The sequence below is a fragment of the Erinaceus europaeus genome, chromosome 4, assembly GCF_950295315.1.
Source record: "Erinaceus europaeus chromosome 4, mEriEur2.1, whole genome shotgun sequence".
Classification (NCBI taxonomy): domain Eukaryota; kingdom Metazoa; phylum Chordata; class Mammalia; order Eulipotyphla; family Erinaceidae; genus Erinaceus; species Erinaceus europaeus.
In genome coordinates, this window is record NC_080165.1 from 61,564,768 (window position 1) to 61,588,932 (window position 24,165).

Sequence of the window (24,165 nt, forward strand, 5' to 3'; positions counted from 1 at the left end):
CTAAAGAAGAGAGACACATGGCCCATACACATATGAAGAAGTAAATGTTACACTACACTTAACATTAGTGAAATGCAAATTAAGGGGGCTGGGCAGTAGCTCAGTGGGTTAAGCGCACATGGCGCAAAGCATAAGGACTGGCATTCGGATCCTGGTTCAAGCCTCCAGCTCCCCACCTGCAGGGGGTCGCTTCACCAACAGTGAAGCAGGTCTGCAAGTGTCGGTCTTTTTCTACCCCTCTCGGTCTTCCCCTCCTCTCTCAATTTCTCTCTGTCCTACCCAACAACAACAGCAATGACAACAATACATACAACAACAAGGGCGACCAAAAATGGGGAAAAAATGGCCTCCAGGAGCAGTGGAATCATAGTGCAGGCACCCAAACCCCAAGGATAACCCTGGAGGCAAAAAAAAAAAAAAAAAAAAGAAATGCAAATTCAAACTACACTGAGATTCCACCTCACACCTGTGACAATTGCCTACAGCAACGAAACAGGAAATGACAGAAGGTGTTGGTGAAGCAGTGGGGACAAGGAGAAAAGGAGCTCTGCTACACTGCTGGTGGGAATGAGAACTGGTGCAGCCCCTTTGGAGACTCTATGGGGAGTTATTTATTTATTTATTTATTTATTCCCTTTTGTTGCCCTTATTGTTTTATTATTGTAGTTATTGTTGTTGGGACTGATGTCGTTGTTGTTGGATAGGACAGAGAGAAGACAGGAAGACAGAGGGGGAGAGAAAGACAGACACTGCCTTACACCGCCTGTGAAGCGACTCCTCTGCAGGTGGGGAGCCGGGGGTTCAAACTGGGATCCTTACGCTGGTCCTTGTGCTTTGTGCCACGTGAGGTTAGCCCACTGCGCTACCGCCTGACTCCCTATGGGGAGTTTTTAAACAAATAAAAATGGAAATACCTGAGGCCAGGTAATTCCCAGGCACAAGGACCTGGGTTCGAGCCCCTGCTCTCCACTTGAGGGGAGATGCCTTATAAGCAGCAAAGCAGGTCTGTAGGAGTCTATCCTTCCCTTTCCTTTTCTATCTTCCCACCCCCTCTCATTTTCTCTCTGTCTTATCAAATAAAATAGAAAAAAAAATGGGGGGGGGGGATGGCTGCCAGGAGCAGTAGATTCAGTGTTGACACCAAGCCCCAGTGATAACCCTGGTGGCAATAATGATAGAAAGAGATAAAGAAAAAGGAAGGAACGAACGAACGAATGGAAGGAACGAAGGAAGGAAGGGAGGGAGGAAGGAAGGAAAGGAGGAAGGGAGGAATACCTTATGACTCAGCAATACCATTCTTAAGACATTTATCCAAAGGGCATTCAAACACTAATTTGAGGGGACACAATGTAGCTAGGACACAAAAGCAGCCTTTTGTTCCTAGCTAACATTATTCACAATAGCCAAAAAGTGGTAGCCCATCAACAGATTGATTAAAGAAGTTATGAGATATGAGGGTTGGATGGTGACGCACCCAGTTTAGCACACATAGTACAAAGCACAAGGATCCTGGTTCAAGCTCCGGCTCCCCACCTGCAGTGTGTGGGGGGTCACTTTACGTGCAGTGAAACAGGTCTGCAGGTGTCTGTCTTTCTCTTCCCCTCTTTATTTTCCCTTCCCCTCTCAATTTCTCACTGTCCTATCCAATAAGTGGAAAAAATGGCCACCAAGAGCAGTGGATTCATAGTGCTATTACTAAGCCCCAGCAATAACCCTGGAGGGGGAAAAAAGAAGTTATGTGATCTATATTCCATGGAATACTACTCTGCAATCAAAAAGATGACATTGTGTCCTTTAGGACAAAATAATGGAACTGGAGGTGATTATATATAGCAAAATAAGAGATAAAAGATAACAACTGGATAGTTTCATTCATATGTGTAATCAGAGAACTCATATACATGAACTTGAAAAAAAAAACCCAGAGGCAAACAAACTGTTTCTAAGACTTGTGAGAACAATATGATTATCTTTGGAAGGTAGGAGGGTGGGGACAGAGAACTTCGGTGGTGCGTGTGGTGTGGAACTATGCCCATGTAACCTTATAATCTCATAGCTCATCATTAATCACTAATAATAATAATAATATAAAAAGCTGTGTGCCTGTTCCCCCTGCTGTAATGACCCCATTACTACCCAGTGAGCCCCTGTGGGTTAGTAGAAAGTCCTGCTCTGTGTGTCCACTGCTGGTCAGACTGACCTGAGCAGGATCACTACAGTCAGTCTCCTTCCCACGGCTGTGTAGGCTCAGACTGGGCCCACAGGCAGCTGCTCTACTCAAGCCGCCTTTTCCACTCATTCTCTCCACACTACTGGGCCTCCAAGTCAGGTGTGACCTGGTCCGCTTTAAGGAAGAGAAACGGGAGCTTCCCCATTGACCTGTCTGAACCATTCCCTTCTCTCGTCCAGAAACTCCTGAGCAAACACCACACACCAGGATGACTTCCAATGTAATGTTATAATAATTAAAAGCCATGACGGCACAGAACTCTCAACTGTGTCTTGAATTCCTCGGGCCACTAGGCCGCCCACCACCCCTGACCACCTCAGCATTGTCCAGGGCAACCGGCCCCCACCTTGCACGGAAGGCAAGATCAAAGTGGTTAAGTCCCTGCCCCCCAAAGAAAACACTGATGAAGAAGACCCCCTGGAAGAAGCCACGTCTAATTCTTGTTTCCTCTTTGACACCTTTCTTCTCTGTCCAAAGGGAGGCTCTTAATTGAAGCAGCAATGAGGACCACTCTTTATTACCAAGTGGCCTCAGCACACAGGATGCTCCCGTTTGTCACAGATTATGCTTTCCTTCCCAACCCTCCAGGCTCTAGAAAGGATAAGTGATTACAATTTTGTTATCTTCTAAATTCAAAAAAAAAACAAGTGAAGTTGGAGCTGTCTGCACAGCAGTTTGACAATTGGGGAGGCAACGTAACGACTAAGCAATTTTTTCCACAATTCAGAAACTCTTTTTTTTTTTTTTTTTGCCAAGGAATCAGTCTAACAAACACATCCCACTCTTGCTGAAAATAATTTCTTTTCCCAACTCTTCTAGGAATAAAACACTTTTAATGTATTTGTCAGGAATCGACACTTCATTTAATAAGATTAAAAAAGTGACAATTTAAAGAGCAGTTGAGAAGAGCCCCACATCCATCACGGGCTCATGTTTCTAACAAAACTCAGAGAAACAGAAAAAGCACTGAGAATATGGGGAAATGTGGGGGCGGGGGGTGGGGTGTGATTTGCATGTCGACCTGTTATACCTGACTTGAGGCCGATCGCTCGGTGGCGGCCCTCGCCCCTCAAGGCTGCCTTGATGGGGTGCCTACCCTGCAACACATGACCCACCTGGCTGCTCTGTGCTCCTCAGGGGCTGCCAGGAAACAAGGATTCTCCCAAAAGCCCCAGGGAAGTTTGCTTTTTTTTACCAAAACAGACAAACCATGATCTAAAATAAAGGGCTTAGGCTGGCAGCAGTGCTCTTTCTTGCTCTGGGTGGTGGTTACAAAGGCAGGGCTCTGACTCCCTAGTTTATAGTCAAAAAGTACTACTTTGTGGACCAGGGTGAGGTCTCACCCGACCTGGACCTGGCCTCAAACCTGACACCACCTGGGCTGCACCCATCCTCACAGTTGCTCATGGGCCTCTGCCCCTGTACCCCCACTGTTTGACAGTCTCTTTCCTTGTACCCTGCAGAAACCATCAGCATCAGCCTCCACCCTCTGCGATGTAAGGACTCCAAGGACATCTGAGAATGCTTCCAGCTGTGCGCCACCATGCTACTCTCTGCAGTGCTCTGCAGTGCTGTTGGGCTCTTCAAGGTCTTGGGCCATTCTGTTCCCAGTGGTTCCATGAGAGAAGTCCTCTGTGTGGCCAGCCAGGACTTTGGAGGAGGCCAGGTTGTAGTGGGACATTCTCCTGACTAGCTACTTCTTCTTTACTCTCCAGAGAGCCAGGCCTTCCCTGGGTATGTCTTGGGTGACACACTCTGTTTAGGCATCCAGACCCCTTCAGAAGGCTCTGGCCCAGCTGGGCATACAGGAAGAACCAGTCCTGCTCCCCAAATAAGAAGGCCCATTAAGGAAGGCAGAGCCCCCCAGTCTGGTGCAGGAGATGCTGAGTTCTGTCAGGGTCCTCTGAGGTGTAGAGAAGACTTCCATCAAGCAAAGAAAGCATCTCAACAGGGAGGAGAGCTGGGCTGACAGTTGTGAGGGACACAGCCCACCTCACCTTCTCTGTCCCTTCTTCCTTTTATCCGATGATAAGGGACATCTGAAGTGCTGGAGGAGGAGCGAGAATGAAATACTCCAGTCTCTCAAGCAGACCGCAGGGCAGGTATCTGGAAGCGGAAACACCAGAGACACCCACAGGTGCTAGGAGGGGCCGTGGCCTCTGCTGGAAGGGCAGAGAGAGGGGGTCTGGTGTCCTCATTGAGCCTTCCTGCCTCTGGGATGGGTATGAAGCTGAGCTGCCAAACTACGCCAAAGTACTTTTCAGTTGCCTGTGCTGGGGTGTTGAGAGTTATGTAAGCAGGGAACTGAGGGGTCTGGAGATGGGGGTGGGCAGGTGCTTCCAGATCTTTCATCAGTGGACCCCACTCCCACAGTCAGTAGTGCTGCCTGGGTGTTTCCAGTGCTGAAAAAGAAGTCTTTAGCCAGATGACACTTTCAAAGCCCCTGTGCTCTGCCCTGCTCTGACCTCCCGGGCCCCAGGGCAGTGAGCCCCCACTGGAAGGATGTGCTGAGTGGACAGGAAGGCTCGGCACTAATTGGCACCCAGGGCTGGATGCTGACATGGAACAGCCACCCACGGCCAGCCAGCACTGCCATCTGCTGCCCTCCTCCCCCCCATGAAGTGCCTGGACCTTCTCAGGCTGCACTTGCCTCCAAGGATGTGGAAGTGGACAAAGATCAGAGTCGAGGACATGAGGGAAACTGTCCCTCCTACTTCCAAGCAAGGCTGCCTTCCCATCTATGCATGCAGTGCAGTTAGACGCTGCTTTATGATCCCCACAGCCACTGGTCACTCACCAAGGTAATCTCGGAGAAGACATTTAGCTGACTCTCCCTACACTCACAACCAGTGTCTCCTAACGACATCAGAAAGGAGTTACCCTATAAATGCCACTCCTCTGAGGGGGCCCCCAAGGTGCACAGGGGACCCAGCCCATGTCTGGAGGACAGAGGGGGAACCAGTGTGGCTCAGCTGATTTGTAAAGCTGATTGGTGATAAGCAAAAATCAGACCATAATCTGATCATGTTACAAAGCTGGAATGGAAATGACTAAGTACGAGACACAGCAGAGCCAGATCAAGTGACAATAGTCAGCTGAGATAGTTTTGATGAGGGTTAGCAGAAGAGCTGCTTAGATCTACTTTTATTTCTCGGTCCCTGGCCGAGCACCACGGCCCGGGACCAAACACACAGTAGCTGAGCACCCACATCTGTGCCGTTTGTCCCATCCCAGTCCTATATTCCTGCCACTGACTGGCAGGAGGCCGTCTCCCAGCCCACCCACTCAGGAACGCAGCAGCGTCTGCCCGAACGGAAGTTGGTAGGAGTTTAGATACAAGTACTCCTGGATGTGAAATGAACAGGTAGCCTCCTAGCCATTTCCTTGTCAGTCCCCCAAGCTTAAAGGCAGGATACCTTTCAGGAATGACAGGTTAATAACTCAGAGATTCAAGTGATTATGAGCTCCAGTGTCCATGGATTGATTTGCTCATTGTGTATTTGGTTGAACTTCCTCAGAGGATTTTCCTTGTCAGCCCAGGTGCTCTGATGAGCTGCATCTATGCCTCATTTAGGAGAGGCGCACCATTTCTCAGCTCTACCCCACGCATAAAGCATTCAAAACTAAGGAAGGAAAATTACAGTGTCTAAAGGATTAAAACAAGTGATTTGCTGTTTGAGCATTTCAAAACGATCTGGAACACCTATGATTCAGCAAATGGGAAATAACCAAAAGAAATAAAAAATCATTTAGTTGCCAGGGCAATGTGTTCCATAAAAGTAAGCACTCTATGGAAACCCATTTCCTAAAGGGCACCTCCAGGTAATGCGGGCCTAATATATTCTCCTGCACTCGAGTGTGCATGCGCCAGTTTTGTATTCCAACACGGGCCTGTCTATTACTTTCTTCTGTTCCCTTTGCCTGGTTTAGATTAGAGAGGTAGGGTGTTAATGGTGGACTTGATGAAGATTGAAGACCCATTTTCTCTCCCTGGAGACCAGCCTGATTCAAACAAATTGAGGAGAACAAAGCAGCCCCTTTATGTCCTTGGGAGAAAACCTGTTCTGTGTCCTTTTTTTTTTTTTTTTTTCCAGCCAGGTCCACTCCCTGGAAATAGGTGCTGAGGGGTGGGGGTGGGGAGTTGTCAACACAGATCCCAGCTGGGGGGGAGGATGCCAGTTCTTGCTGCCACCTGGGCCCACCCGAGCCACTCCACATCACTGGTGCTGCCGGCTGGGGGAGCGAGAGGCAGAGCCTGGGCTGGAGGGCAGTGAGCCGCCACTGGGGGCCTGCAGGGCATGGGGGTCGAGCTGCTGACCTGCCAGGTTGGGGTCCCCAGTCCCTGCTTCCTCTCCGTTTTCCTCCTTCTGGCTTCGCTGCTGCTCAGGACATTCAAAGTGAACACAGTGGAACACCTGGTGAGAGAAAGTCAAGAGTCAGTGAGTGATAGGCCAGTGGCCAGCCAGGAGCTGCCACAGCTAGGACACAGTCCTGTCAGCACTGGGGGGCTACCACACGGGAGTCAGCAAAGAAGCCCCCCATATCTGACCAAGGTGCCCCACAGCAACAAGAATGCTGTAAATAACATCCTCTCTCTATCTCCCTAGTATGCTTATAATTAATAAAAGGCTGTATTTATTAACTATAGGTGGAGGAAGAGAGAGAGAACCACATCAGTCTGGTATATACACTGCCAGGAAGTGAACTCAGGACTTCATGCTTTCAAGTCCTGTACTCTACCTGCTGAGCTACTTCCCCAGGTCATTGTAAACACATTTTAATGAATTCAGGGGGGACCGTGCAGGGACTATGGACCATGTGTCTCTGAAGTACTCTCCCCGGGCTACTTCATTTTTGGTTGCCTTTGTTTCACAAGCATTTTCCTTTTTGTTTTTGCAGTACTGGGGGAGTGAATCCAGAGCCTCATACATCTGCAGTGCCACAGTAAGCAGCCTTCCCTGGACCAGTGGTTTCCCATTTTTAATTTTAGTATGAGACGAACAGACACCACAGCACCAACCCACCACCCATGGAAAGCCTCTGCTGCTGCCGCTCCCATGTGGTGCTGGGATTCAAACCCAGGACCCTGTGAATGGTAAAACACACACTGTCAGGTGAGCTAGCTCCCAGATTTTTCCTTTTAAATTAATTTTTGTATTTCGCAGTTGGATTAATAGTCAGCAAGACATTTACGGTGATGTTTATACAACTTGGTAAAATGAATTAAAACACATTTATATGGGTTAATTATATAATTTGTTTATTGTATTTAAATAAACATTTAAAAAATGTCAACAGGAGGAGGGGAGAGTATACAGTGGCACACTGTTGAATGCATACATTACTATGTGCAAAGACCTGGGTTCAAACCCATGGTCCCCACTTGCAGGGAGGAAGCTTCACAAGTAGTGAAGCAGTGCTGCAGGTGTCCCTGTCTGTCTGTCTGTCTGTCTGTCTGTCTATCTCCCCCTTCCCTCTCAACTTATCTCTATCACATAAAAAGAAAGAAAGGGGGGGGTCAGGCGGTAGCACAGCAGGTTAAGTGCACATGGTGCAAAGTGCAAGGACCGGCGTAGGGATCCCGGTTCAAGCCCCCGGCTCCCCACCTGCAGGGGAGTCACTTCACAGGCGGTGAAGCAGGTCTGCAGGTGTCTGTCTTTCTCTCCTCCTCTCTGTCTTCCTCTCCTCTCTCCATTTCTCTCTGTCCTATCCAACAACGAACAACATCAACAACAACAATAACCACAACAAGGCTACAACAGCTAGGGCAAAAAAAGGGGTGGGGAGAAAGGAAGGAAGGAAAGAAGGACAGAAGGAAAGAGGGAGGGAAAAATAGCTGCCAGAAACAGTGACTTTGTCATGAAGAAGAAAAACAAACAAACAACAGCAGGACATTATCCTAAGGCAGGACCCAGGTTTTTTCCAGTCTCCCCTACCCAAACATCCTTGCGGAAGAAAAAGGTCCTGATGAATGAACCTGCTGGACATCAGTGTTGGGAAGTGGGATAATGGGCACAGGTGTTAGCAAATGGGCAAGCAGAACCTTGGATTTGCGAATATTACATCTCAGTGAGTGGCAGTGGTGACCCTGGGGGACATGCAAAACAGGTGGTCACTGCTGCTGTGTGAACCTGGGAGTAGCCAGAAGGGTCCTTTGTCTGAGGGATACTAGCCTTCCCTTGCCAAGGTTATGCACACTGAGATCCCTGTCTCCACTGACGACCAAGTTAATCCTCCTAGTTCAGCTCTGTGATGCCTGTGCTGAGCTCTTTGGAGGTTTGTATCTGTGTAACATCTGCTGCAGTGGTGGTCTTCAGTTGAGGTGGGAGGATCTGCTTTCCAAGGAGAAGGCTGGTAGCTTAAGGGAATCAATTTCCAGATCCTCAAATTATGTTAAAACTGCCTGAGGATGGACGTGACTGAACACGACACGACACTGCTCCCCACTCAGGGAGGAAAGCAGACACACACAGGTGAGCCCTCAATGTGTGACACCCTGGAGCCACCCTCCCCTGAGGCCCACACTAGCCAGCTCCCTGCAAAGGTGACTTTTACTTTTTTTTTTTTTTTACATTTTTTAAATTAGTAATTTAATGGAGTTTTTTTTAAAACAAATTTACGAGATTTCAGGGGGTACAGTTTCACACTCATACATGTAAGTCACCACACTGTGAGGGTGAATTTATAATATCCTTGAGTGGGAATTAAAAGTGTTTTCATAACTTCAGGAATTTTTTTTAAACCATAAATGGGAAGTTACCAGAAATAAGGACACATTCCAAGAGACAGTGATGAAAACCCCTGGATAAAAGTTTTCCACAATTACCTTCAGATTGGCTGTCCCTTCTTCAGTGAGTAAGGTTAAATCAATTTTATCAAATCATGTCATCAAATACTTATAGAAGAGCCTAGTGGTGTCTGAGAGATCTGAGTCCCCACTAAGAAGGCGGGTGGCAGCTTGTGTGGGGGGTGGGGTAGTGAGTGGTTCTCAGGTAGAGCATCAGACTTGCCTGCCAGAGGCTCATGGTTCAATCCCTAGTGCCTAATGGACCAGAGTGATGCCTTGGCTCATCTCTCCCCTTCTGTCTTAATGTGAAACTAACATATTCCCTGCACCCCCCCCGTAATATGTTTTAAAAAACAAAAAGAGCAGAGGGAACACCAGAGCTGGGGCATTCTACAGTCTACTTGTGCCATAAATACTGAGTGCTACCACAGATATGGGTTTGCACATCAGCTTCAACCACAGAGGTCCTGGCCACAGGAGTGTACACAGTGGGAAGAGCCATCTGGTAATAAGAGGCTAGAAGGGCTGGAGATTGCTGTGGGAGGCCCATCAGCTCAGGGCCAAGACAGTGGTCACTGACTCCCAGTAGGATAAGGAGGTTGCACAGGAGAAGAGGAGGAACCAGAGGAGGAGCTGGGCACACATTACCATGCACAACCCTGTCACACAACCATGTTCCAACCCTGAGTCCCCATCTACAGAGGGGGAGCTTCAGGTGGCGAGGCAGTGCTGTGTCTCTATTTCCCCTTCCCTTTCAGTTTCTCTCTGTCCTATCAAATCAAATATTAAAAAATAAAGATGCACTGGCCTTCAGTACTTGCTAGAGGTGAAGTACAGAGAAGAGGCACCACACTTGAGGCTGAGATAAGCCTGAAGAAGAGGTCAGGCAGAGGTGGGCCCCAAGTGAGAGCAGCTGAGATCAGGCTGGCAGACAAGGTTCCCTCAGGGCAGGGGAGATAACTCAGTGTGTTAGAGCACAGGGTTTGTATGCCTGAGGCCCCAAGTTCACTTCTTGGCACCAGCCTAGGCCAGAGATGAGTGGTTCTCTGGTGTCTGTCTCTGTATCTCTCTCATTTAAAAAAAAAAAAAAAAAAGGAGCTGGGCAGTGGTGCGCCCAACGGAGTGCACACATTTCCATGTATAAAGACCAGGGTTCAAGCTCCCAGTCCGTACCCATGGAGGAAGTTTCATAAGAGGTGAAGCAGTGGGGGCCGGGTGATAGTGCACCGGGTTAAGTGCACATAATGTGAAGCACAAGGATCCTGGTTCAAGCCTCAGCTCCCCACCTGCAGGGGGGTCACTTCACATGCAATGAAGCAGGTCTGTAAGTGTCTTTTTCTCACCCTCTCTGTCTTCCCCTCCTCTCTCAATTTCTCTCTGTCCTATCCAGTAATAGCAGCAGCAGCAACAGCAACAGCAATAGCAACAATAACAATGGAAAAAAAAAAAAGCTGCCAGGAGCAATGGATTCAGGGGGCAGGCACTGAGCCCCAGTAATAACCCTGGAAGCAAAAAAAAAAAGAGGTGAAGCAGTACTGCAGTTGTCTTTCTCTTTCCCTATCTGTCTCCCCTCCCCCACTTCTCTCTATCCTATCAAATAAACAAATATTAAAAATCATACCATTTGTCAACTGTGCTGTAAACCATTAATCCCTCAATAAAGTAACAACAAGGGTCTAAAGATGGCGCACCCAGTAGAGCACACGTTACCATACACCAGGACGTGGGGCCATGTCTCTGGTCACCATAAAAGGGGAAACTTCACAAACAGTGGACCAATGCTGTGGTTTCTCTCCTCTCTTCCTCCATCCAAAACTAACAAAGCAGGGGAACTGTGCAGACACAAAACCCAGTGAAAACCTAGTAGCATAAAAAATTGAAAAGTGGATTTTCCTTAGCTGGAATGGGATTTAGGGAGATGACTCAGTTCCTGAGAGGCCTGATGTGTTGCTAGACTCTTAGAATAGTGTGCAGAGCCAGTGATGTGACAGGAACAGAGGGTAGGGCAGCAGAACAACGACGGGTGACTGGGGCTGGGGATTGAGGACACAGAAGCCCAGCTGCTAAAACCAGAGCATCCTGGACAGAAATCTAGTAAGGCTTGGACACTCCAAACAGAAGCACCTTATCCCAAGGTTTTCTCCCTTTGGTAACCAGGCTTCTCCTGAACTAGTGTCAGGCTCTAGATAATAAGAGGATAAAATTTGTAAAGCTGTCATTGAACTTGGGTGCAAGTGCTGAGGCTAAATTCTAAGTATGCTACTTACTAACTGGAAGTTATGTACCTGGAAAGGACTGGTGTGTGCCTAGACCCTATGAGGATGAGTGAGTGACCAGTCAATCATCCATTTGTGGGGCATGGCCACTCTCTGAGCCTGGGGTGTGAGACACTGAGGGTCCTCCCTTCTCTCTCCTAGGAGAACCACAACCCTCATACTCTCTTGGGGCATCCTTTCTTCCCCTTCTCCTCCTCCTCCTCCTTTTGGCTGGAGAGGTGCCAGGAATTCTGGCTCTGACCACATTCACTGAGTCTATTTCTGGGTAAAGGGATCTTTAGAGAATCTGGGTAAGGCCACCCACCCTGTTGTCTCACACCACTGCCCTCCAAGTTCCCTACAGTCCCAGTCCCCCCTCAGGGAGAGAAGCAGTTCACAGCAGTCGTGCGGTGTCTTGTCCACTCCCAGGTCAAGTCTACATCTAAGCCATTGAAACAGCTCACCTGGACAGTGCATTGCTTGGTTATGTGTGTGAGCCCAGCTTCCATGCTGTGATCTTGTTTATCTTCTGTCTTTAATTAATTAATTAAAAATATCCCTATGGACATCTAATCTTCAACAAAGGTGCCCAGACTATTAATTGGGGGAAAAGAGAATCTCTTCAAAAAATGGTACTGGACAAATTGGATTGAAGCATGCAGAAAAATGAAACTGAACCACTACATTTCACCAAACACAAAAGTAAATTCCAAATGGATCAAGGCTGTGGATTTTAGGCCAGAAACTATCAAATACTTAAAGCAAAATATTGGCAGAACTCTTTTCCATCTGTCTAAATTTTATAGGCATTTTCAGTGATATGAATCCAGTTGCAAGGAAGACTAAAACAAACAAAACAAAAAAACCAATGGGACTACATCAAATTAAAAAAGCTTCTGTACAGCAAAAGAAACCACCACCCAAACAAAGAGACCCTTACAGGTTGGGAGATCTTTACATGCCATACATCAGACAAGAGGCTAATAACCAAATTTAGCAGCAGCAACAACAAAAAATGACTCCATCCAAAAATAGGAAAAGGATATGAACAGCATACCGCAGAAGAGATCCAAAAGGCCAACAAGCATATGATAAAATTCTCCAAGTCATTGACTATCAGAGAATGCAGATAAAGACAACAATGAGATACCACTTCACTCCTGTGAGAATGTCATACATCAGAAAAGGTAGCAACAACAAATGCTTGAGAGATTGTGGGGACAAAGGAACACTCCTACATCATCGGTGGGAATGTAAATTGGTCCAACCCTTGTGGAGAGCAGTCTGGAGAACTCTCAAAAGGCTAGAAATGGACCTACCTATGACCCTGCAATTCCTCTCCTGGGGATATAGCCTAAGGAACCAAACACACCCATCCAAAAAGATATGTGCACGCCTATGTTCACAGCAGCACAATTTGTATTGGTCAAAATCTGGAAGCAACCTAAGTGTCCAACAACAGATAAGTGGCTGAGTAAGTTGTGGCCTATATACACAATGAAATACTACTTGACTATTAAAAATGGTGAATTCTCCTTCTTCATCTCATCTTGGATGGAGCTTGAAGGAATCATGTCAAGTGAGATAAGCCTGAAAGAGAAGGATGAATATGGGATGATCCCACTCATATACAGAAGTTGAAAAACAAGATCAGAAGGGAAAACACTGAGCAGAACTTGGACTGGACTTGGTGTATTGCACCAAACTAAAGGACTCTGGGATTTGGAGAGAGTGTTTAGGTCCTGGAACATGATGGCAGAGAAGGATGTGGGGGGTGTGTGTGTTATATCGTTATGTGGGAAACTAAGAAATGTTACACATATAAAAACTGTATTTTTCTGTTGACTGTAAACCATTAATTCCTCCAGTAAATAAAAAGGAAAAAAAATATCCAAGTGTCCCTTGGCAGAAAGAAGGTCCCCACCCCTGGTTAGAGTTAGCTGATTTCTCTTAACATGCAGTTTGCACTGTCCCCAAGTGAGGGGCCTCTCATTCCTCTTCCTTTCCTTCCTTTCCTGTCAGAGCACACATCCCTCTCTGGACCCATCTGCACATACCTATCTACCAATAACCGTGTGGGAAGGCCTTTTATTATTATTATTACTTATTTATTTTGCTTCCAGAGTTATCGTTGGGGCTCTGTGCCTGCACTATGAATCCACTGCTCTTGGAGGCTATTTTTCTCTTTTGTTGCCTTTGTTGTTTATCACTGTTGTTATTGCTGTTGTTGTTGTTGTTGTTGGATAGGACAGAGAGGAATGGAGAGAGGAGGGGAAGACAGAGAGGGGGAGAGAAGACAGACACCTGCAGACCTGCTTCACTGCTTGTGAAGCGATGCCCCTGCAGGTGGGGAGCCGGGGGCTTGAACCGGGATCCTAGAGCTGGTCCTTGTATTTTGCGCCATGTGCGCTTAACCTGTTGTGCTACCACCTGGCTCCTTATTATATTTTTTACTAGTGATTTACAGAATTATAAGATAATATGAGTATAAATTCTGTGCCCCCAGCCCCACTTCTAGCAGTCACTGCCTTAGTTCTCCCCAGGTCATAGATATGTGTCTGTACACACACATACACAGACAGCTATCCATTGTTATTCACTTCCAAAACCCTGGCTTCGCTTCCTTTCTAAGCCATGCCTACACCTATTATAACTTCCAGGTGTGGAAGGTCTTTTATCAAGGCTGTGAAACTACTCAGGCCTGAACTATCTGCAGGTAAATGTAAAACCTAGGTGGCAATAATCAGCCTCTTCTTGTGTTTAGCATTCCCTGAAGACTCCACAGGACCATCTCCGGCAGATCATGGACTTACTGCCTTTTGCTTTGTGAGAGCCCCTCCTTCCAAACAGGGGGCTCACAGAGGCCATAGCCTGTGTGACTTGTGGGACACAACAGGCCAGCCCCCTTTCCTCTGCTCCCTAAATACACACAGCCCTAGAGTACAATCCTGCCAACACTCTGAACCAAGTCTCCTTAAGTCAACAGATGTCTTGCTCTTACTGTCAATACGACCCCAGGTCAGACTGTGTCCCCAACTCCACCTAGGCTGATTGATGACTGTTGGGGACACACTGCAGGCTAAGGCACCCCCTCTCACACTTCCTGACCTGGAGCTCTTTATTCTCTGCTGCTCATCCTTTGATGGCTTATTTGTGTAATCCGACTGGCCAGCCTCACTGTCAGTATCTCCCAAGTCTACTTCTCAGAGCCCCAGAATGACACTAATCCCTGAATTGACCTCCATTAGTCCTGTTCCTTATTACCTCACCTCAATCCCCCTTCCTTGGACTGGATGGCTTTTGTTACCTTTTGCTCTTGAGAGCTTTCCAAGGGTGATTTGTTGTTGTTGTTGTTTTTCTTTCTTTTCCTTTTTTTTGCCACTAGGGTTATTGCTGGGGCTTAGTGCTTGCAATACTTCACTGCTCCTGGTTTAATTCCTTTTTTTTGGGGGGGGGGGGAGGGGGTTTGCGCAGGCAGAGAGAATGAGAGTTACCTGCAGCATGGCTCCACCATCCATGAAGTCCCCCCGCCCCCCGTAGGTGGGGACTGGAACTTGGACCCAGGTCCTTACCATGGTAACATGTGCACTCTACCAGGTGAGCCATCCATCAGCTGTTCCCCTTTTCTTCAGTCTCTTCATTTTGAGAATCCTTATCCCAAGGATCCCTTGGGATTTAGGTTTAAGGTGTCCTTGCCCAAGGCCTAGAAGCTCTCTCACTTGTTGTCTAATCTGTCGGTTTCCACTGGACTCAGAGGCCAAGACGTGATCAACCTTCCTACTACTCAGGGCCATGAACAATAAAATAATCAATAAAAACTCTGATTAAAAAGCAAAGTTACTGAAATTTGTGCAGACTGGTATGCTCCTAGCTGTGACCACAGAATGCAAGCTCAGACCTACAGGGATGCAGAGGTTACACAAGCTCCTGCATGGAATATGGGCCTCAAGTCAAATCTATGGGGTTTACAATATATATATATATATATATATATATATATATATATATATATATATATATATATACTTTCCCCATATTTTGGAGTTACTCTCATCCCTGATCCAGTTTTCTAGTCCTTGTTCCAACTATGACACCATTTCCCCAGACAATACTTTTAGCCCACCTGCATGTTAGCTGTCAGGCTCAGGCAAAAACTAGTAAAGTCATGGGCCTCTTGGAATATACCTAAAATAAACCTACTAGCTTTTTCCAAAATGGAGATAACAAATCTTTATCTGCAATATTCTTGCCTTTATGTTCATGATTAGTCAACAATTTGTTCTGCTTTAGATCTTAACTCTTTTTGAGTCACCAGGTTCCAGATGCTACCATGATGCCAACCGGCCTTCCCTGGGCAGATGACCCCACCAATGTGTCCTGGAGCCTCACCTCCCCACACCCCTGCCCCATTATGGAAAGAGAGAGAGATAGGCTGGGAGTATGGATCAACCTGTCAATGCCCATGTTCAGCGGGGAAGCAGTTACAGAAGCCAGACCTTCCTTCCACCTTTTGCACTCCACAATGATCTTGGGTCCATACTCCCAGATAAAGAATAGGGAAACTATCAAGGGAGGAGAGTGGATACAGAGTTCTGGGGGTGGGCATTAAGTGGAATTGTACCCCTCTTATCCTACAGTCTTGTCAATATTTCCATTTTACAAATAAAGATTAAAAAAAAAAAAAGCAAAGTTACAGAGTAACATGGTGTGGCTGGGCACTAAATCACACAGTTATATAAGGAATTATGAGTTGTTAATATATATATTATACACTGTAACACACACACAAACACATACACACACACACATAGACACACACTCATACATCTCTCCTATGAGGAAGGATAAGTCTCCTGGGCACTGGGGGTGGGGTGGGGGTCGCTCTACATTGTGCCTGGGCAAAAAGTTGGGGAGACTCTCACAATGAACATTTTATAAAGCGGTCACTGGTCAGACTTTTTCTTGTTGCCTTGCTCCCATTTCCAGCCTGGTTTAGCTCTGACTTGGGGGATGTTAGTGCACAACAGGTCCTTGTGTGTCTTTTCCAGTTTAACCAAACTCTACAAAGTAGCAGTGATGGGCTGGACAGACACACCTGGTTGAGTGCATAACATATTATGAACATGAACCCAGGTTCAAGTCCCTAGTTTCTACCTGCAGAAGGGAGGCTCTGGGAGTGGTGAGGCAGTGCCGCAGATCCATCTCTCTCTCTCTCTCTGTGTCTCCCCTGCCTTCTCAGTTTCTCTCTGCCTTATCAAATAAAATTTTAAAAAGGAAGAAAAAAAAGGCCATTGCTAAGAGTAGTAGATTCATCATATTGGCACCAAGTCCCAGCAATAACCCTGGTGGCAAAATATTAAATAAAAATAAATATGAATAACAGTAATAACTAGAAATGTGAACTGCTATTCTTCCCAATACACCAGCACTTACAGCAGATCCCAGTGGGCTGTTCTGGGGTTCTGCTGTCAACATCCTCCTCAGGGCAATCCCGACTGTGCCTCCCTCCATTCCATGGAGCTCATGTAGAAATTTTCCCCCAAGTGACGGTGAACTGAAGATCCAGAAGGTCCTAAGAGTCCCAAAGGTCTGATGATCTCAATTATGGCTCCCTTGTCATCTCCAGAGAACCAAGCAGGCTGTGTTGGACCCAAAGGCCATACACAGAAGAGCACTGATTTTATTACATCACAAACTGTAGCAGGGATTCAAAGTGAGAAAGGGTGTTTTACTGATGGTTGAAGCCTGGAGTCAAGGCAGGTCTGATGCCTTCTTGTGCCAGCACTGAGGGCAAAGGGAGTAGAACAGGGGAGCCAAAGAGGTGGGGCTCCAAGGTCAGGAGTTCCCCAATCAGAGCGCCACCTGCACACCCCACCCTAGGAGTCCTGCTCTCTCAGACGGTGCACCATCCTGAGGATAAGCAGAGGGCCACGAGGATCTACAGGAGGGCCCCAGCCAGTCTGGGGTGGGGGCGGGGAGTATTTCCTGCAGGAGGGGACATCTGAGAGTTGGGAAGGATGCAGGAACTGAGCAGGAGAGGTTAGAGGAGTAAGCCCTGCTGGAGAAAGTAAGTGGGACCCTCAGGACTCTACTGTCCACTGAGGATGGTGTGGTAAGGGGTGGCAGAGGCAAGAGGTCATGGACCAAGGGGACACAGCCAGGGCCTGGTTAGACCAGAAAAGGAACTGAGGTCTCCAGACAAAGATAGCTTTTGGCTTTTGCTTTGTAGTTCACCATTCAGGGATGACCTTTTCAGACTGAAAGAGAAGGACAGACAAATAGGCAGAGATGGAGAGAAAGGGAGAGACACCACAGCACTGAAGCTCCCCACAACGCAACAGTGCTCCCATGTGGCATGGGGGGTGAGGTAGGCACCCCTCAAAGAAGACAGACATTTAAGTATTACAGGGCTGGGCAGTGGCACATATCACCATGCACAAGGACCTGGGTTCAAGCACTTGTTCCTGACCTGCAGGGAGGAAACTTCACCTGGAATAAATAGGAAGCAGGTCTGCAGATGTCTCTTTCTCTCCCTCTCTATTTTCCCCTCTCCTTTCAACTTCTCTCTGTTCTATCAAATAAAATAGAAAGAAAGAAAGAAGGAAAAGAAGAAAGAGAAAGAGAAAGAAAAAAATGGTTGCCAGGAGTGGTGCATTCATAGTGCAGGCATCAGGCCCTGGTGATAACCCTGGAAGAAAGGGAAGAAGGAAGGAAGGAATGAAGGAAGAAAGGGAGGGAGGGTGGGAGGGGGAGAGAAGAGAGGGAAAGATACTCTCAGGGGAGGGGAGGGGATATGGAGACTGGGTGGTGTGGAGTTGTAACCCTCCTATCCTACCGTTTTGTTAATGTCTCCTTTCTTAAAAAAAAAAAAAAAGAGAGAGAGAGAGAGGGAAAGAGAAAGAAAATATTACAAAAGGAAGGAACACATATTTGTTGTGGTAATTTAAGTGCCTAAGGAAAGTAGCTGACAACAAGCCCTTCAACATTGAAATTTCCTGAGGTAGAACTTAGAAATTTGGAATAAATAGGAAAGAATCAAAATTTAAAGGAAGAATAAGAGAACCTGAGGACAGGCTCCATGACTGAGACAGTAAAGGGCTGTAGTGACTCAGGCAAACTTCAGTGCTACTGGAGGTAGCAGCAGGCACTCCAAGGGGACTCCAGGCCCAGATGGTCACCAGGCACTTGTATTCATTCTCACACACCTTCACATTTTTTTTTCTTCCTCTCCTCTCCTCTCCTCTCCTCTCCTCTCCTCTCCCCTCCCCTCCCCTCCCCTCCCCTCCCCTCTCCTCTCCTCTCCCCCTCTCCCCTCCCCTCCCCTCCCCTCTCCTCCAGGCACTTGTATTCATTCTCACACACCTTCACTTTTTTTTTCTTCCTCTCCTCTCCTCTCCTCTCCTCTCCTCTCCTCTCCTCTCCTCTCCTCTCCTCTCCTCTCCTCTCCTCTCCTCTCCTCTCCTCTCCTCTCCTCTCCTCTCCTCTCCTCTCCTCCTCCTTTCTCCCCAGTGTTATTGCTGAGGTTTGCTGCTCACAGGATATTCCACTACTCTTTGTTGCCATATTTTTCTTTCTTAAAGAAACAGGCATAGAGAAGTAGAAAGGAGGAAAGATGAGGGAGAAAGAGAGACACCTGCAGCTACCCTAACACTCATGAAGCTTCCCTCTTGCAGGTGGGAGCTAGGAGCTTGAACCCAGGTCCTTGAGCATTGCAATGTATGTGCTCTACCAAATAAGCCATCACTTGGCATATTCTTCTTTTTCTTCCTCCTCTTCCTCTTCCTCCTCTTCTTCTTTCTTTTCTTCTTCTTCTTCTCCTTCTCCTCCTCCTCCTTATCCTCCTCCTCTTCCTCCTTATCCTCCTCCTCCTTCTTCTTCTTAACTTTAAGAACTTCAATGAGCACAAACAGGGGCTTTACCATGCAGTCCTTGCAGGGGGTGAGGTGGAGCAGAGGTGGTCAACCTAGTGTCTCTGTGTTACTTGCAAAAGGAGAACATGCCCAGAGTCACAGGAGGAGAGAAGAAAATTTAACCCCTAGGCTGAGCAGCTCCAAAGCTGAGCTCCCTCTGTGTCAAGAAACCCGCCTCACATAGAAAACAGAACAGCACTGATCCGTGATCTGAGAGGGTTATGAGAGACTAATTTTGCCAGGCATGAGAGGTTAGGGGAGATCAGAGAATCTATGTATAAAGTAGGTCTTCAAAAAAGGTCTTCATACAGGGGCTGGGAGATAGTTCACACTTTACCATGTGTAAGGACCTGAATTCAAGCCTCTGGCATCACATGGCACAGAGGAAAGCCCCATGAATGCTGGAGTAGTGCTGTGGCTCCTCCCCTCCTCCCTCCCCTTCCCCTCTCCTCCCCTCCCTTCCTCTCTCTCTCTCTCTCTTTCCCCTCCCCTCCTCCGTTTCTGGAACTGAAGGGGAAGAAAGACTGCTAGGAGTAGTGGAATTACACAGGCATGAGACTTCAGCAGGGGATGGGGGCAGAGAATGTGAGTGTAGACAGGATGGGGAGTGGCCTTCCAGGTACAGGGGACAAAATCTGGGTCCTGGCACCTCTGGCAGCCTGTCCCCCTCCTGGCTCTGGTCACAGGATGAGAGGCCATGCTTCCACTTCTTGAAATCCCTAGGTAGAATTTAGCAATTAGAGATAAATAGTGTGTGCCTCCCTGTCATGGCAGCTGGTAATTCAGTCAACAGTGTTGAATCTAGCACCCACCACTTCCTGGGCCTCTGTGGATATGGACTAGAAGGCATGATGTGTGCACCTCAATTACCATCCAGCACCAGGCTGGGGCTTACCCCGGGATCACAGGCACCACTGCAAGCAGGCATCCAGAGCTCACTCAGAGGGGGCCTGGCTATTCTGAAGAGAGAAGGCAGAGGTGTGCTGTCCTTTTGTAAAAAAAAAACTAAAAAAAACAGTACAGAGGCAGTTGGCAGGCCACCTCTGCCTCATTCTACCCTCTGCAAGGACTGCATGGTGAAAGTCCCTGTTTGTGCTCAGTGAGGTTCTTTTTTTTTTTTTTTTTTTTTGCCTCCAGGGTTATTGCTGGGACTTGGTGCCTGCACTATGAATCTACTGCTCCTGGAGACCATTTTTTCCCATTTTTATTGCTCTTGTTGTTGTTATTGTTGTCGTTGTTGTTAGATAGGACAGAGAGAAACAGAGAGAGGAGGGGAAACCAGAGAGGGTGAAAGAAAGACACCTGCAGACCTGCTTCATTGCTCATGAAGCAACCCTTCTGCAGGTGGCTCGAACTGGGATCCTTACGCCAGTCCTTGTGCTTTGCACCATGTGCTCTTAACCTGCTGCACTACCGCCCAGCCCCCTGTGAGGTTCTTAAAATTAAAACAGACAAGCAGAGGGCAGGCTGAGTGGTAGCTCACCTGGTGGAGCACACATGTTACTATGACTCAAGCCCTTGGTTCCCACCAGTCATCCTGGGGAAACCGGCTCCATCACTGGTGTCCCCTGCCGAGAAACATCAGAGAAGACAGGCTGCAGTGCTTTTGCTTTTTTTCAGAAGGAAAACTGAAGAAGCTTCAGGAAGTGGCAGAGGGGCTTAGAAGATTGGTCACAATTCTAGGAGGCTACAGGGTGCCATCTGTTCCCCTAGACCTCCCTGCACCCCCACTCACTTCCTCCTCCTACTGGACACCTGTGGGCTCTCCTCTAGGTGGACAGCCAGCGCCTGAGTTCCTCTTTGCTCAGAAGCACATGCAATTCAATGTCTCTCTTCTATGCCTTCCTGAGACTGAAATATCCCTCAGAAAGGATGTGACCAAAAGTGAATGAGGCATACATGGCAGCACCGTGCCACTGATTTATGCAAAGCCATTACCACAGTCACAGCGTCATTTTCCCGTCCCCTTTTCAGTAATCATGTATCCCATTAGCCTGTTTGATTGCCGCTGCTCACAAAGGGGCACCTTCGCTGAACCAGTTTCAGTGGCCTCCAGATCTGTCCCCTGAGAGAAGCTGGCTAATTTGGAACGTAGTCATGTGTATGAATCCCACACAGCCTCAGTCACTATCCCAATGTCCTTTTCTGTAGCTGCTGTTTATTACCATTTTGTCTTTCCTCCCTGGGTGCCATCATGCTTGACACGTTTGAGAGAGTTGGGATGTTCTTTTTTTCCCATGAACCCTGATCACTGAGAAGGGGCTTCTGGGTGATCAGCCTAAGCCTGTGGAGGCCTAAGGCCTGACATGACAGTCCCTATCACTATTTACCTGACATAGCTTTGAGTTATTTTTTAATATTTTATTTATTTTTAATAGACAGAGAAATTGGTAGAGAAAGAAGAGCTAGAGATGGAGAAAGAGACACCTGCACTACTCCTTCACTGCTCAGGAAGCTTTTCCCCCTGCAGGTGGGGACCAGGTTTGAACCTGGGTCCTTGTGCACCCTAGCACGAGTACTCTACCAGGCAAACCACTGCCTGGCCCCTCTTTGAGTTATTTTTAAAGTAGAAAGCTTCTCCTAATTTTCCCAGGTTGGTCTCTGCATCCAATGTGAACAGTAGCATAAACTGAGGAGATTTAATAAGTGTTGATCAATGACTCTACCTTGCTTTCCTAGGTTCTCCTGAGTAATTTTCACAGTCTACTTTTGTGCCAACCAATACAAATAGGATTTTCAGTCCAAGCTTTCAACTTACATTTGCAAGGTGACATATATTTATAAAATAGATATCTGCCTCTCAATGATATCTACCCATACGTCAGATATAAAGACCCAGCTTCTGAATGATACCACCCAGAGGACACCCTATTTTTCTTTCCTGCTGTCTGGTGTGGCAGCCTCACACACCCACTCAGCATTCAGTAAACATTAATTGATCCTGATGGTGCTGACAATTAACATCTTTCCTATAATCTTCTTGAGAGCAGAGGTTAAGAGCTTGTCTATAGACTGTATTTCTGTTCCTTAAAAACGACCAGGGACCAGCAAAAGAGTTCATCTGGATAAAGCGTTTGTTTTGCCAGGCATAAAGCCTAGGTTCCAGCCCTGACACCCAAGGGAGGTGATGTGGCACTGGAGGAAGTCCATACTTTTTCCGACTTCTGTCTCCTCTTAGGCTCGATCCTAACCCCTGTCCAGGGCAATACAGCTGCTCTTCACAGCTGGCTCCTATCCTCCTCCTCCCCCTCCCCTCCCCCTTCCCATCCCCCCCTTCTCCTCCTCTTCCTCCTCTTCTTCTTCTTCTTCTCCTTCTTTTCTCTCTCTCTCTCTCTCTATTTTTTAAAATAATTTTTGTTAGTGATTTAATAATGATTAACAAGATTGTAAGGTAACAGGGGTACAATTCCACACAGTTCCCAACACCATAGTTCTGTGTCCCATTCCTCTTACTGGAAGCTTCCCTATTCTTTATCTCTCTCTGAGAGTATGAACCAAAATTCTTTATGGGGTGCAAAAGGTGGAAGGTCTGGCTTCTGTAACTGTTTCTCCACTGAAAAAAAAACAAATGACCCCATTCAAAAATGGGGAGGGGATATGAACAAATATTCACCACAGAAGAGGTCCAAAAGGCCAACAAACATATGATACAATGCTCCAAGTCATTGTCAGAGAAATGCAAATAAAGACAACAATGAGATACGACTTCACCCCTGTGAGAATGTCATATATCAGAAAGGGTAGTAACAACAAATGCTGAAAAGGTTGTAGGGACAAAGGAACCCTCCTGTACTGTTGGTGGGAATGACAGTTGGTCCAACCCCTTGGAGAGCATTCTGGAGAACCCTCACAAAGCTAGAAGTGGAACTTCCATGACCCTGCAATTTCTCTACTAGGGATATATCCTATGGAGTCAAATGCCATCCAAAAAGATGTGTGTATGCCTATGCTCATAGTAGCACAATTTAAAAAATTTTTTATTTTATTTTCCCTTTTGTTTCCCTTGTTGTCGTTTTATTGTTGTTGTAGTTATTATTGTTGTTGTTATTGATGTCAATGATTAGATAGGACAGAGAGAAATGGAGAGAGGAGGGGAAGACAGAGAGGGGGAGAGAAAGAGAGACACCTGCAGACCTGCTTCACCACCTGTGAAGTGACTCCCCTGCAGGTGGGGGAGCAGGGGGTTTGAACTGGGATCCTTACACCAGTCCTTGCACTTTGCACCACCTGTGCTTAACCCACTTCACTACCGCCCAACTCCCCCCTCCATTTTTCTTTTGATATAGGGTAACACACACACACACACACATACACTCAAGAGAGAGAGAGAGAGGGAGGGAGACCTGCAGCACTGCTCCACCACTTGTGAAGCTCCCTCTTACAGGTGGGAACTGGGGGCTTGAACCCGAGTCCTCAAGTAGGGAAATATGTATGATCTACTGAGTATACCAATAACCGGACCCTGTATATATAATCCTTAAACTCACATTTTTGTTTGACTGGTTCGCCTTTAACCACCACTATCTGCTCCCACCCCCACTGCCACCCACTCCCTATTGTCTCGTAACTAAATGCTCCCAGACTTCTCACAGCCCTCACAGCCCTACTGGTCTCTGAGGCCGGAGGAGTACAGTTTTGATGTCAGCTCCCTTTCCCCATCGCTCTTCAGACCTAGTGATAGATGTGGGCTGATTTTCCTCAGAACCCTGTGCTACCGCTCTGTGGAGAGGGTGCTGTGTGCTGGACACTGGGTTGGGAGCTGGCACAGCCTCTGTAGCTCAGACTTGCAGTGTGTGGGGGACCAGGCAAAGCTTTGCTAAGACTGTGATGCAGACTCACGGGGGCCAAGCTGTCTGCTGGCCTATCCCTCCCCAGGCCCTACTGCTCCTGGGCCATAAATGCCACCTCTGCATCACACACACCCCCAGGCATGCAGGTGCCATGGGAAACCCAGCTTTGTGTCCGTCCGTTTTGTTCCCAAAC

At 47.3% G+C, this 24,165-nt stretch overlaps 1 protein-coding gene across 5 annotated transcripts in view; it reads right to left on the bottom strand.

Moving 5' to 3' along the window:
• BTBD9 (BTB domain containing 9) overlaps positions 1-24,165 on the bottom strand; it is a 551,044-nt gene that overhangs the window by 27,288 nt on the left and 499,591 nt on the right. For 4 of the 5 annotated variants that reach the window (XM_060189736.1, XM_060189737.1, XM_060189740.1 and 1 more), the window contains exon 11: positions 6,549-6,645. In XM_060189736.1, the coding sequence (XP_060045719.1) occupies positions 6,549-6,645 (97 nt within the window). Of the gene's footprint in view, positions 1-2,631; positions 6,646-24,165 lie in introns of those variants that run through there. The other variant, XM_007517809.3, reaches the window with a different exon arrangement.